The sequence below is a fragment of the Schistocerca gregaria genome, chromosome 6, assembly GCF_023897955.1.
Source record: "Schistocerca gregaria isolate iqSchGreg1 chromosome 6, iqSchGreg1.2, whole genome shotgun sequence".
In the NCBI taxonomy this organism is placed as follows: Eukaryota; Metazoa; Arthropoda; class Insecta; order Orthoptera; family Acrididae; genus Schistocerca; species Schistocerca gregaria.
In genome coordinates this window covers 300,844,997-300,858,283 of record NC_064925.1, presented here as the reverse complement: position 1 = coordinate 300,858,283, position 13,287 = coordinate 300,844,997, and the positions used below count along the sequence as shown (strand labels likewise).

Genomic DNA, 13,287 nt, shown 5'->3' with positions numbered 1-13,287 from the left:
AGTGTATTTAAGTTGGTGGTACTACTTTTGCACGCTTACTCTAATTGGAAAAGTAGAGTAGCGTTCGATGCGAGCGACGATCATTGTGACTCGTGGAGTTCGATATGTCGGAGGGCTACAACGTTGCGAACAGGGCTTCCAATTACAAGTTCTGAAATACTGACCTGCTCTACGCTCACAGCACTGAGGTGGTGTCCCACGCGCCATTGGATATTCCAGAGACCTTGAGTAGTATGTCGTAAATTACGATTGTGTGCCCATTTCTATTCCTCCCATTACAGTGCCGTCAGTGGCGAAACAAATAAAATGCCTCAGTCAAAACGTTTGTAGATTTTGCCGCAGAATCGTAATTTGCAATAGAAAACTGGGGTTCCCATTGAAGTTTTCAAAGTTGTCCCCTGCCACCCACGCACGGTGTGGGGTGGGGGATCGAGTGTGGTATGTATGTCCCCTCCGAGAAAATTGGAATCATAAATTTTTTTGATCCGTTGTGTAGTTTTCGAACATTTGAATGTCTTCAGTTAAAATGAAAACCCTGTCTAACTAACAGAATGCAACTTTGAACTTAGACCACGAATATCAACGCGATTGGACGACATATCTGTACGTGCGGTAGCTAAAATGCTACTGTAGTTTTACGAAATAATAAAAACATATGTGTGGGAATAATTATTCTAAATTTTATCTTTCAACAGCGAGACAAGTGTTGTTACGTCACCAGAAAAGTAATTTAACACTTTCATAGATCCATTATGTGTGCTGATAAAACACGTAGGATCTCCATAGTTTCGAATAGTGCTCCGCACGCTAATAATTTGATTAATCCTCATAGGAAACAGTAGACTTAAGTGAGATATGTTAGTGGCAGTAGACATGGCATAGGACACTGAAAACAACATCGCTAGTTGAGAGGTTTTTCAGATGTGTATTTTGAGAACGGAAATTTTTAGACGTCTGGTCATGTTAAAACATTTCATCTCGAAAACCATGGACATGGAAAGCGTATATCGTACAGATTTATAAGATCCTGTATACCATTTATTGCGAAGAGAAGGTGAACCGTTCGTATGTGTTTCCGTCTATGAGCGAATTCGCTAAGAAGTCTATTTTGGCTCTTTGTCAGTCGAGTAGACGTAAAGTCAAAACACTGTTAAGTTCTATAGAGTTTTGTGAGGCATAGTTTGTGAGAAAAGCTTTGAAATATATCCGTAAACTGATCTGTTTCTAGGGGATACTGGGGTCAAAGGCATAACTTCGGTACTGAGCATACATTTTTAGGAATGAAAAGTCTCTTTTAGTGGTCAATGGATTGTTCTGGTGTAAAATAAGACTAAAATACTAAATTTAAAGAAGTGGCGTGCTTCACCAAAATTTTAGAACTTGTACGAAGTGAATGCTAATATGTTAGAAAATAACTATAATATGTGCAATATTCAGAAAACTTAATGTCAAACACGTGAAAAATATGAAATTAGTGATACTTGAATGTGAAAGTATAGGTTGCTGCTGTATGTGGACGCAGTAATATACCGAAAAAAGTATCGCTATATTGGTATTAACTAAACAATTACTTATTCGACAGAGTAGAGTATACCATCGAATTTCAGCGTATTCTAAAAATATAAAAGCTACTACAAACAAACAGAAATTTTGGTGAATAACGCAAACAGCCACAAATATTTTTAAAATTCTTTATTTCTGTACTAGAGCCCGTTTCGAACTACCGTGCCCATCTTCAGACGGCTAACATTTCCAAATGCATTGTTGCTTTCTTTGGCAGCATGTCGTCTGCTCCTGCGCTGCACACCAAATGTTTAAATATTTAGCTCCATTTTATAGGATGTTTCATTAAGAAAAACACGCCGATGTGGATGCATTTATTTAGATGTAACTTATAATCGTTTGACGTACTTATATGTGTTTCAGTGGGTGGCGATTAGTTTTGTTGTGGTAGTTATGGTTATCCACATTCTAAATAAATCACTATGGCCCACTTTATAATTTTCTTAATGTTAGGTGGAGTGCTATACATGTGCTTTGCATTTGATGATTTAGTTTACAATGCAAAGAATATCCATTGTGAGAAGATATAAAGATGTCAATCATTCCCCGTAGATCACAGACATAAACTTAACAAAGAAGATGCGTGGGATGTGTAAAATTCAGCATATTAATAATGGAAAACTGGTTGTATTCTAAGAGTGAACTCATTATTTAAGATCTATAGGACGAGTTCTTTTCATATTCTTTTATCAAACGGCAGCGGAAATTTTAACTATATATTATGAACACACCAAAATCAACACACTCAGAGTAGCCTGATAAGAATGTTTTCAAATTTTTAACGCTTCCTAAAAACCTTTTACAATGTAACTTGTAAAATTTCTGTTTTAAACAACCTTTTTACGATGTCACGTCAAAATTATGAAACCTGTTTACTTATTGTCTGTGTTGCCTTCACCCCACAATCCAGCTTTTTACTTTTATGTCCCTCAAGTAACTTATAAAATGTAATGATCCTCTGCAGTTCTGTAATATAACTCTTTGTATATGTATTTATGTAATTCATAATTTTAATCTAATGGGTTTATGATATTCCGTTAAAATTTCTACTACCGTACGAGTCATTAAGAAACATGAAAACAATTTCTTCCTTACCCTTTAATAATAATTTCTATATTAGAATACAAGCATTTTCCTGTTTTTAACTTGTTCAGTGTTGAACATCCCACACATGTTTGCTTAGTTTACATCTTTTATCAATGGGAAATCGATGAAACCTTAAAATCTCTGCTTAATGGATGGGGGAAGTATGAATCTTTCTACCTCTACTTAATGGATACTCTTTGGACTGTAAACAAAATCACCGAATGCAAAGCACATGCATGGCACTCTAGAATATTGTGATATTGTGAAGAGTGCCACAAATATTTACTTAGAATGTGTGTGCTGTTAGCTATATAGCATAACGATCACAACAAAAGTATCTGCCATCCACTCGAACATATGCAAGTGAATAAAACTCTTTCTCCTTACATCCAAATAAATGCAGGCCTACGAGCATCTTTTTATTAATGAAACAACGTAGAACGTGGCTCTAAATATTCAAATACTGTTGCAGAACGTAGGAGCAGACGGCGTGCAGCCGGCTAAAATGTCAATGTAATTGGAAATGTTATCCATCTGAAGATGGACATGGTAGCCCGTAAATGGTTATAGCTTTGGAATAAAGCATTCTCTGGTTGCGTTATCCAACAACAACCATTAATGGCCATGTAGTCCACAAGTTTAAACATGTAGGAAAACAACAATCAACTGTTTCTCGAGTTCGTGCTCACATTGTGATAAACAGCTTACTTCAAGCAGATACTGATACCTACTGGCTGGGAATAGACAGAAATGAAACCAAATGATGCACAGCACGTGCATGACGTAAAGTACATCACAGAATAAGGCACAGTGAGTTTAGTTTATTCCGGGACCTAGAAAAAATGGAATTTTGATGTTGCATACTTGATGCGTTATGCTTGACAAGGATGAGGGGCGACGAACGCTCTGGTCAGCTTTTCAAAAATCAGCGGCACTTCACACCCGCGTGATATACCTCCACCAGTGTGACAACTAATGACGGATTGCAGGCAGAATGCTCATCACTATGTAATGCGGGCATTAGCGTTAAAGGAAACTGGTACTGCACTATTCAGCAGTATGCACCTCATGCCTCTTGGATTCTTAATTGCGGTCTGAAATGAAAGGAGACTGTCATCTCAAAACGTATTGTCTGCTAAAGGTAATACCCTCTCCAAATTCCGAATAATACACAGTTGGAGATGATATCTGGAATTTTTCATTGGTTGTGCGAATGAGAAAGAAAAGAAGAAAAAGGTAACAAAGCTTCTGAAAAGCATTCACTCGAGTCAGCCTGCCGGTGTCATTTGCAGTGAGAGTACCAGTTACTCAATAAAGAGATAAAGAGATGCTTTTGGCAGTAATAAAGAGGTATTGATATGTCAATGTTTCTTGTGTGAAGATTTCGGAGGTTATTGTTCCACTCTAGCTCCATATATTTTATTAATTGCAGGTTGATTTGAATTTGGAAGAGTATTAAATATAGGGGAAGACAGAGATTGGAATACATACAACAAATAATTGAGGGCACATGATGCATTTGCTACTCTGAGATGAAGAGTCGACGCAGGAGAGAGATTGGTAGATGTCGCATCAGGCAAGTCTGAAGAGTGATGACTGAAAGCATTGATGACAAAAAATGTTGCAGAATATTACACAGACGTCGGGCAATTTTCATTCACAACGTACAAAATGTTCTACCATGAACCAACGGAACAGTCAGTTAACGCAAATGTGCAGTGTCCCGGGAGCCTCGACACAGGAGCTGTGGCCGCGCTGCGCTCACCTTTGGTGCGGACCTGCAGCATCTTGCTGAACATCCCGTCGCCGTAGGAGTCCTGGCTGAGCACCATGAACTCGTACGTCCTGCCGGGGCCCAGGTCGCGCACCGTCGCCTCTGTGCTGGTGCGGGACGCCAGCTTCATCGTCCGCCACTCTGGCGTGTCCGCCGGCCGGTACCTGCCGGCAGGTCAAACACAAGCTGCATACTTGCCAACAGGATACTAAGTAATATGGTCACCAAGTCTTTCTTAACGGAGCCTTGTTTCGACTTAGGTCTTTCAGAAATCTGTCAAATTCTTCTCGCAGTATCGTATCTTCTGTTTTATCTTCATCTATGTCCTCTTTCATTTCTACAACACATCCCCAAATACAACTAATCTAGATCCCATCTCCTTCATTTTCTGTCTTTTGGCTATTTCTTCAGTTTTAATCTATAGCTCATAACCAATAAACTGTCGTCAGACTCCACATTTGCTCCTGGAAATCTCTTACAATGTAAAATCTGGTTCCTAAATCTCCGTCTTACCATTATATAATGCATCTGAAACCTTCCGCTTTCACCAGGTCTCTTTCAGTTTTACAGCCTTCTTTAATGTTCCTTAAACCAAGTGTTTGCGATGATTAAATTGTGCTCTATGCAAAATTCTACCAGTCTGCTTCCTCCTTCATGTCTACTCCCCACTACATAGTCAGCTACTATTTTCCTTCTCTTCCTTTTCCTACTATCGAATTCCAGTCCCCCATCACAATCAAATTTTCGTCTCCCTTAGCTATCTGAATGATTTCTTTTATCTCATCATACATTCCTTCAATCTCTTCACCATCTGCGAAGCTAGTTGCCACATAAACTTGTACTACTGTCGTGGATATGTGTTTGTGTTGGCTATGATAATGTGTTCACTACGCTGTCCATAGTAGTTAACTCGTATTCTAATTTTCTTATTCATTATTAAGCCCACTCGTGCATTACCCCTATTTGACTTTCTATTTAGCCTCCTGCTACTGAACTTCACTAATTCCCAGCATAATTTCAAGCTATCCATTTCCCTTTTTAAATTTTCTAACCTACCTGCTGCGTTAAGGGATCTAACATTCCACGCTCCGAGCCGTAGAACGCCAGTTTTCTTTCTCCTGATGACAACATACTCCCGAGTAGCCCCCGCCCGGAGATCCGAATAGGGGACTATTTGATCTCCGGAATATTTTACTCAAAAGGATACCATCCTCATTGTAACAGATCTACGTGCCCTTGGGAAAAATTACGGCTATAGTTTCAACCTGCCTTCAGCCGTTCGCAATACCAGCACAGCAAGGCCACTTTGGTTGATGTTACAAAGCCAGATCAGTCCAATCGTGCAGATTATCGCCCTTGCAACTATTGAAAAGGCTGATGACCCTCTTCAGGAACCAAACTTTGTTTGACATCTCAACAGGTACCCCGCCGTGGTGGTTGCATTTAACGGTGTAGTTGTATAAATCAGTAGAAAGACCAAAGAAAAGTGGAAGGATGGAATCCACGAGGATTTGATGCAGACAAGCAGAGAATGTGATTGACAATAGGAAGCACAAAACAGAAAGCAATAGAAGAGGAGCCTTGTAGCTGAGTGCAGTTCTCTGGACATTATCATGCAAAGTAAAGTAAGTAAGTTGAATACTCTCGAAATCGAGATTTGCTGAACAATGTGTAGTGTCCGCATCCTAACTCGATTCTTTTAAAAAACTGTCAAGGTTAACTCACAAAAGATGAACGAATGTATGGACACATTCAAGAAGACGGAGCAACAGCCCACACCGCTTCCATATCTTGGTAAGTCGGCATGTGTGCTCGTTGAGGGGAGGACAATCAGCACAGGCAGTGAAGCCTCTTGGCCACCTCGACCGCCTGATCTCTCTTCCTATGACTTTTAACTGTGAAGTAAATTGGAGGTTCAAGTGTACATACTGGGGAAGCTGCAACAAAAACGCTATTGCTGCCGTCGCTATGAGTCTGACAAAGCGATCACAGTGCTGGTGGCCATCTTCTGTGACGTCTATCCCTCCTGAGTCCCAAAATAAAACAGCCAGTGATAGTTTTATTTTGGCCATCCAGGTTGAACGACCTAAAACTTGCCACTCAAATATTGCGAAAATGGAAAGCGCTATTCACGTGCGGTTTCCACAGAATGGATTGGTAGTCAGAGACTCGTATTGTTTGCCAAACAATAGATTGTAATAATACTTAGAAAGTGTATTTTTGTGCAAACATACACTTTTTAGTGGAACAATGGCTGTTGATATTAACAGACTAAATGTATGGTAAATTAGAATGACAGTGGTCTTTGTTGCAGGATTCTAGTGTACGTCGTTTACGAGATATCGTATTTTTTAAAGTTTCCACAGTGACACTTGTTTCTATCATTCAGCCAGCACAGTTGCTAGGCACAATGTCGTTATGTTTGGTTACAGCGTGCGTGTGTGTTGCTTGAGTGCATTACGACTTGCTAATCAGTTAGTGTGTGGGAGCACAAGCAGCAGGTTGTGAGTGGACAGTGAGATTTACCAATGCAGAAAAAGCCGACGTGTATAGAGAGGGTAGGGAGAATGCAGTTCGTTCTTTTGCGGTGTATGCGGCAAGATATCGCAATAGACGACAACCATCTCGGCAGTTATTTGTCAACCTCTTCAACTAGTTAGGTGAAACTGGTACTGTAACATCTAGACAACGTAAGAGAAGGAAAAAAGTGACGACAGAGGAGGGGGGAATTAACGTTTTTCTTGCTGTTTCTGTTGATGCGCACGTTAGCTCCCGCGCAATCGCACGAGGAAGTGGCAAGAGTGAGGCTTGTGTTGTACTCATTGTCCATCGACATAGGTACCATCCGCATCACATCTCTCTCCAACATCAACGGCTGCATTATTAGAATAGTTTTAACTTCTGTATATAGGTATTACGAGATAATACACTGATGTATCATTTATCTTGTTTAGTGATGAAGCCACATTCACCAGTCATTGCCAGGTAAACTTCCGAAACATGCACTATTGGTCTGTTGACAATCCTCGTTGGCTTCCAAAGGTGGAACGTCGGCGTCCATGGAGTATAAACTTGTGGTGTTGGTTAGTGAACCATCATCAGAGAGGCCACTTTTTCATAGACGGAACACTGGACTCGCACACGAGTGGCAGGCTCCTATCACGCTATCTTCCACGGATGCTGGAATACGTTTCTCTGCAGAGTAGGGGGAACGTGTGGTACCAACATGATGGCTGTCCAGCCCATAGTGAACGAAGTACTACAGCGTGTCTTTACGAACTGTTTCCAAATTGTTCCATTGTACGGGCAGAACCCGTACCTTGGTCGGTCTGTTCTCAGAATTTGACGGTTATAGACTTTTCCCAGCGGGGAAAGCTGAAAGACTCTGTCCGCAAGGACATGCCAACGACATTCGGTGAAATACAACGTCGTACTAGTGAAGCCTGCTCGGACGTCTCGCCGGCCGTTGTGGCCGAGCGGTTCTAGGCCCTTCAGTCCGGAACCGCGCAGCTGCTCCGGTCGCAGGCTCGAATCCTGCGTCGAGCAAGGCCGTGTGTGATGTCGTTAGGTTGGTTGGGTTTAAGTAGTTCTAAATCTAGGGGACTGACGACTTCAGATGTTAAGTCTCACAGTGCTCAGAGCCATTTGAACTATTCGGACGTCTCTGCTAAATTGCTAGCACCAGACTGTAAGCGCGTGTTGCCGCCGCTGCTGGTCATTTTGAAGACAATCTCTAACGGTGAGCGTTCTCGATGCTGGTCTGAACCCACGTAACTAGTGTATTCTCCTGTCGTTTTTTAGTGTGTGGCCGGCCGGAGTGCTCCAGTGTTTTAGGCGCTACAGTCTGAAACCGCGCTGCTGCTACGGTCGAAGGTTCGAATTCTGCCTTGGGCATCGATGTGTGTGTGATGCCCTTAGATTAGTTAGGTTTAAGTAGTTCTAAGTTCTAGGGGACTGATGACCTCAGCAGTTAAGTCCCATAGTGCTCAGAGCGATTTGAACCATTTTTTTGTGTGTGTTCAATCACGGGTATTGAACAAGTGTCGGTGTGGGAACTTTTCAAAAGACGTTATCTCCTAAACGACTCGCGCTAGAACCCTGCAACAGACAGCACTGTCTTGAAAGACATCATGTTTACGCCAGTGGTTGTTAAACGTGTTATTTCCACTGCTGCAATTTCGACGTGAAGCCATTATCAAGTGCAGATGTTTTGGCTATAACCCATGTCTACTTTATACAAGCTGACACATTTATATGTCGTTATCATTTCCTGTTATACACATTTGTAACGCTGCTAAGTAGTGCGAGTGTTACGAATGTATATAACAGCAAATGACAACGACACATAGATGGGTCAGCTTGTATAAAGTAGACATGGCTTATAGCCAAAACATCTACACTTCATAATGGCGTAAGGTCGAAATTGCGATAATGGAAATAAAAAGTTTAACAGTCACTGCCATAAACATGATGTCTTTCAAGAAATTTCACATGACTGTGAATCCCAGTTACGAGACGTTAAATAGACACCACTGTCATTCTAATTTACGCTACTTTTAGTTTTTCAATGTCAGTAGCCACTGTTCCAATTAAAAAGCGAATGTTTGCACAATAATTTCACTTTCTAAGTATTGTTAGAATCTGTTTATTGGTTAACAAGACGAGCCCATGACTACCAAAGCTGTGTGCTCAAACCGCCCATCAAATAGCACTTTCCATTTCCGCAATATCTGCGCTGCAAAGTCTTAGGTGATTGAGCCTGTTTGTTGAGACCTGCCGTATACGCGTAGTTGTGTGTGAGTGGTGCTAATGCCTACGACCAGAGGAGAGAAGCGGAGGAGCGGGGCTGCGTTACCAGATGCTGTAGTCCATGGGCGGCCTGGTGAAGCCGGGCACCCAGCGCAGCGTCACGGACGTCTCGTCGCTGGTGGCGCTGAGGTTGTAGGGCGCGCGCGGCGCCACGTTCTCGATCATCAGCTCCGTGTCCACCGAGATGGTGGCCGCCTCGTTGGACGCCACGCACTGGTACAGCCCGCGGTCGCTCTCCTTGATGTTCTCGATCGTCAGGTTGCCGTTGTGCAGCGTGATGCGCTGCACCGGCAGCGGCGACCCGTCCTTCTGCTCGACGGGAGAGAAGAACGAGGCGTCAACCAGGTCAGTGGCAACACATTAATTCACTCCTTATGGTAAGCTGAAACAAATGTGAAGCGTAGGGAAGCTAACGCGAAAATGCTGCATGGAAACTGTGAAAATCATAGTCGGAAGAATTGTCTCAACACAGATAAACGTCGAAACAACCGTCGGTGAATTTAAAAGCAAGGACGGCAACATTAGGAGTACAATGGGAATTCAAATGTTAAATGCAGAGGAGAGATCGAAAAGGTGGAAAGCATACACTGAAGGTCTCTCTATAAAGAGGAGGACTTCTCTGATGACTTGATGGAAGAAGGAACAGTAAAATGGTTCTGAGCACTATGGGACTTAACATCTGAGGTCATCAGTCCCCTAGCACTTAGAACTACTTAAACCTAACTAAGGACATCACACACATCCATGCCCGAAGCAGGATTCGAACCTGCAACCGTGGCGGTCGTGCGTTTCCAGACTGAAGCGCCTAGAACCGCTCGGCCAAACTGGCCGGCAAGGAACAGTAGCCGATAGGGAAGAGAGAGCGGCTCCAGTATTAGAATCACAATTTAATGAGGTTTGCAAGAGCTTTCGAATTTCTAAAATAATTCGGGGAAATGACAAGCAAGAACCATTCACGTTGCCAGAATGAGATATTCACTCTGCAGTGGAGTGTGCGCTGATATGAAACTTCCTGGCAGATTAAAACTGTGTGCCGGATCGAGACTTGAACTCGGTACCTTTGCCTTTCGCGGGCAAGTGCTCTACCAACTGAGCTTGCCCGCGAAAGGCAAAGGTCCCGAGTTCGAGTCTCTGTCCGGCACACAGTTTTAATCTGCCAGGAAGTTTCAACCATTCACGTTGATGTGCAGAGTGCGTCAGTCTGCCAAAACACCGCCAGACTCTCGGAAAAACGTCATCCACACAGTTCCGAAGATTGGAAGAGCCGACGAGTCTCAGAATTATCGTACAATCAGCTTAACAGCTCATGCATCCAAGTTGCTAACAAGAATAATATAAAAAAAACAATAGAAAAGAAAACTCAGGATCTGTTAGATGACGATCACTTTGGCATAAGAAAAGATAACTCACAAGAGAATCAATTCTGACGTTGCAGTTGATAATGGAAGCAACAATGAGAAAAACTCACTACAAGTTCATAGGATTTGTAGTCCTAGAAAAAAATGTTCGACAATGTAAAACCGTGCGACATGCTCGAATTTCTGAGAGAAACAGGGGTGAACTGTAGGAACAGACGGGTAATTTAATACACATACGAGAACCATGAAGGAACAGTAAAGCTTGAAATTGAAGAACGAAGTTCTCGAATTTAAAAAGGCTCTAAGACATGTTTTTAGTATTTCTTGCTTTCTGTTCAGCCTATACATCGAAGAACCCATGATGGAAATAAAAAAGAAACTTGCAGGAGTGTGATTAAAATTTAAGACGCAAGGATTTCAATTATAAAATTCGCTGCTGACATTGCTATCGTCAGTGAAAGTGAACAAAACTTACAGGATCTGTTGAACAGTATGATGAGAGGAGAATACGGATTGAGAGTAAATCGAAGAAAGACGGAAGCAATGAGAAGTAGTAGACATGAGATCAGCGAGAAACTTAACGCCAGAATTGGGAATCACAAAGTAGATGAATTTAAGGAATTCTGCTACCAAAGCAGCAAAATAACTCATGATGAACGGAGCAAGACCGACATAAAAAGCATTGCTAAAAAGATCATTCCTGGCCAACAGAGGTCTAATAGTATAGAATAATAGGCCTTAATTTGAGGAAGAAATTCATGAGAATCCACGTTTGGAGCACAGCATTGCATGGTAATGAAATATGAACTGTGGGAAAACGGAACAGAAAAGAATTGAAGCATTTGACACGTGGTGCATGAGAAGAATGTCGAAAATTAGGCGGCCTGGCAAGGTATAGAATGAGTAAGTTCAACGCAGAATTGGCGAAGAAAGAACATATGGAAAACATTGATAAGAAGAAGGGGCAGTGTAATAGGATATTGGTTAAGACATCACTAATGACTTCGATGGTACTAGAGGGACCTGTAGAGTGTAAAAATGGTAGAGCAACACAGAGACTGGAATACATCCAGCAGAGATTTGAGAAATGGGCTACAATTGCGAGTTGAAGGCGTTGCTACAGGAGAGAAATTCATAGAGGGCAGCATCAAACCAGTCAGAAGATTCATGTCAGAAGCATTACATGGGCATCAGTAGTTAATATTGTAGGTAGTATAGCCCATGAATGTTGTCCGGCAACATTGCAGGAGACAATAATTGCAGCCACATGTAAGCAACATTGCTGGACGGCAGACTGTGACTGCTTGACACGATCACAATACGTTTTCACGATTCAAACGCAACGCTACTCCATCAGTTTCACGACATACACCATGAAAGAAAAGAATCTGCATTTTTACAACTGTGGTGTACACTAGATAAGACACTTATCAGTAGACATCAGTATGGTGTGTATACACTGTTTGCCTGTATGATGGCTTGTATTCTGCTCGGGACCTCTTCACTAAGAGGATCTGAATGTCTGTGGAGGAAAGCAGCCTATTCTTCCTTAAGAGCAGAAACCAGAGAAAGTACTGATTGGGGGAGGGGGTGGGGGGAGGGGGACGCTGGGTCTGAAGCGAAATCGACGTTTTAACCCATCTCAAAGGTGTTCTCTTCGGTTCAGATCGAGACTCTTGCAAAGGTAGTCCATTTCAGCAATGTTTTAGTCAAACTTCCTGGCAGATTAAAAATGTGTGTAGGATCGAGACTCGAAATCGGGACCTTTGCCTTCCATGGGCAATTGCTCTATCGATTGAGCTACCCAAGCTTGAAACACGTTCCCGCTACAGCTTTACTTCCTCCAGTTCCTCGTCTCCTAACTTCCAAACTTCACAAAAGCTGCCCTGCCGAACATGCAGAACTAGCACTTCTGGAGCTCTGCAGGTTTCGCAGAACAGCCTTTGTGAAGTTCAGAAGATGGGAGACGAGGAACTGGAGGAAGACGGATCATGACTCGCTCTTGAGTAGATGAGTCAGTAGATCACGTGCCCGCGAGATAGAAAGGTCAGGGGTAGGAGTCTCGTTCCGGCACACAGTTTTATTCTGCCAAGAAGTTTCATATCAGCGCACACCCAGCTGTAGAGTGAAAATTTCATTCTTGAAAGTATTATTGAATGTTACTGTTCACAAAACACTGTCTCGCAGATGGTGCTTTATGACTGGCTCCGTTCTCACGCTGATACGTCTAATCGTTGTTTCCGAATTACGCCTCTACTGCAGCAAAACGTGTTCAAAGCGGTTTCTTAAATGCAATAAGGGGACTATACCCTGACCAAGAACAACGCACCCATACCGTAACACAGCCTCCTCCGCACTTCACTTTTGGCATTATAGATGATGACAGTTAATGTTCTCCGGGCTTTCGCCAAACCCAAACCTTTCCCTCGGTTTGTCAAGGGGTATAGCGTGTGTCACCACTCAAAATCACTCTGTTCTAATCATGCACTGCTCAGTGGCGTCTCTATTCACGTCATGTGAAGTGTCACTTAGCACTGGCTCCACAAATGTGTCAGGGTTAGGGATTTTCACCTTCTTCGAGATGACTGGGTATTTGTGTTGTCCTCATATTTCATCCAAATTCATGAAAGTGGCGAGATTGGACTAACCAAAGGTTGGGAATTTGTACGGGCACTGATAACCGTCCAGTTGAGTGCC

The 13,287-nt window shown here is 42.4% G+C and overlaps 1 protein-coding gene across 2 annotated transcripts in view; it reads right to left on the bottom strand.

The window, feature by feature from the left end:
• The window catches only part of LOC126278393 (protein borderless), a 470,529-nt gene that overhangs the window by 49,695 nt on the left and 407,547 nt on the right, over positions 1 to 13,287 (bottom strand). For both annotated transcript variants that reach the window (XM_049978493.1, XM_049978492.1), the window contains 2 exons: positions 9,279 to 9,541; positions 4,415 to 4,587 (listed from right to left, as the gene is read on the bottom strand). In XM_049978493.1, the coding sequence (XP_049834450.1) occupies positions 4,415 to 4,587; positions 9,279 to 9,541 (436 nt within the window). The remainder of the gene's footprint in view (positions 1 to 4,414; positions 4,588 to 9,278; positions 9,542 to 13,287) is intronic.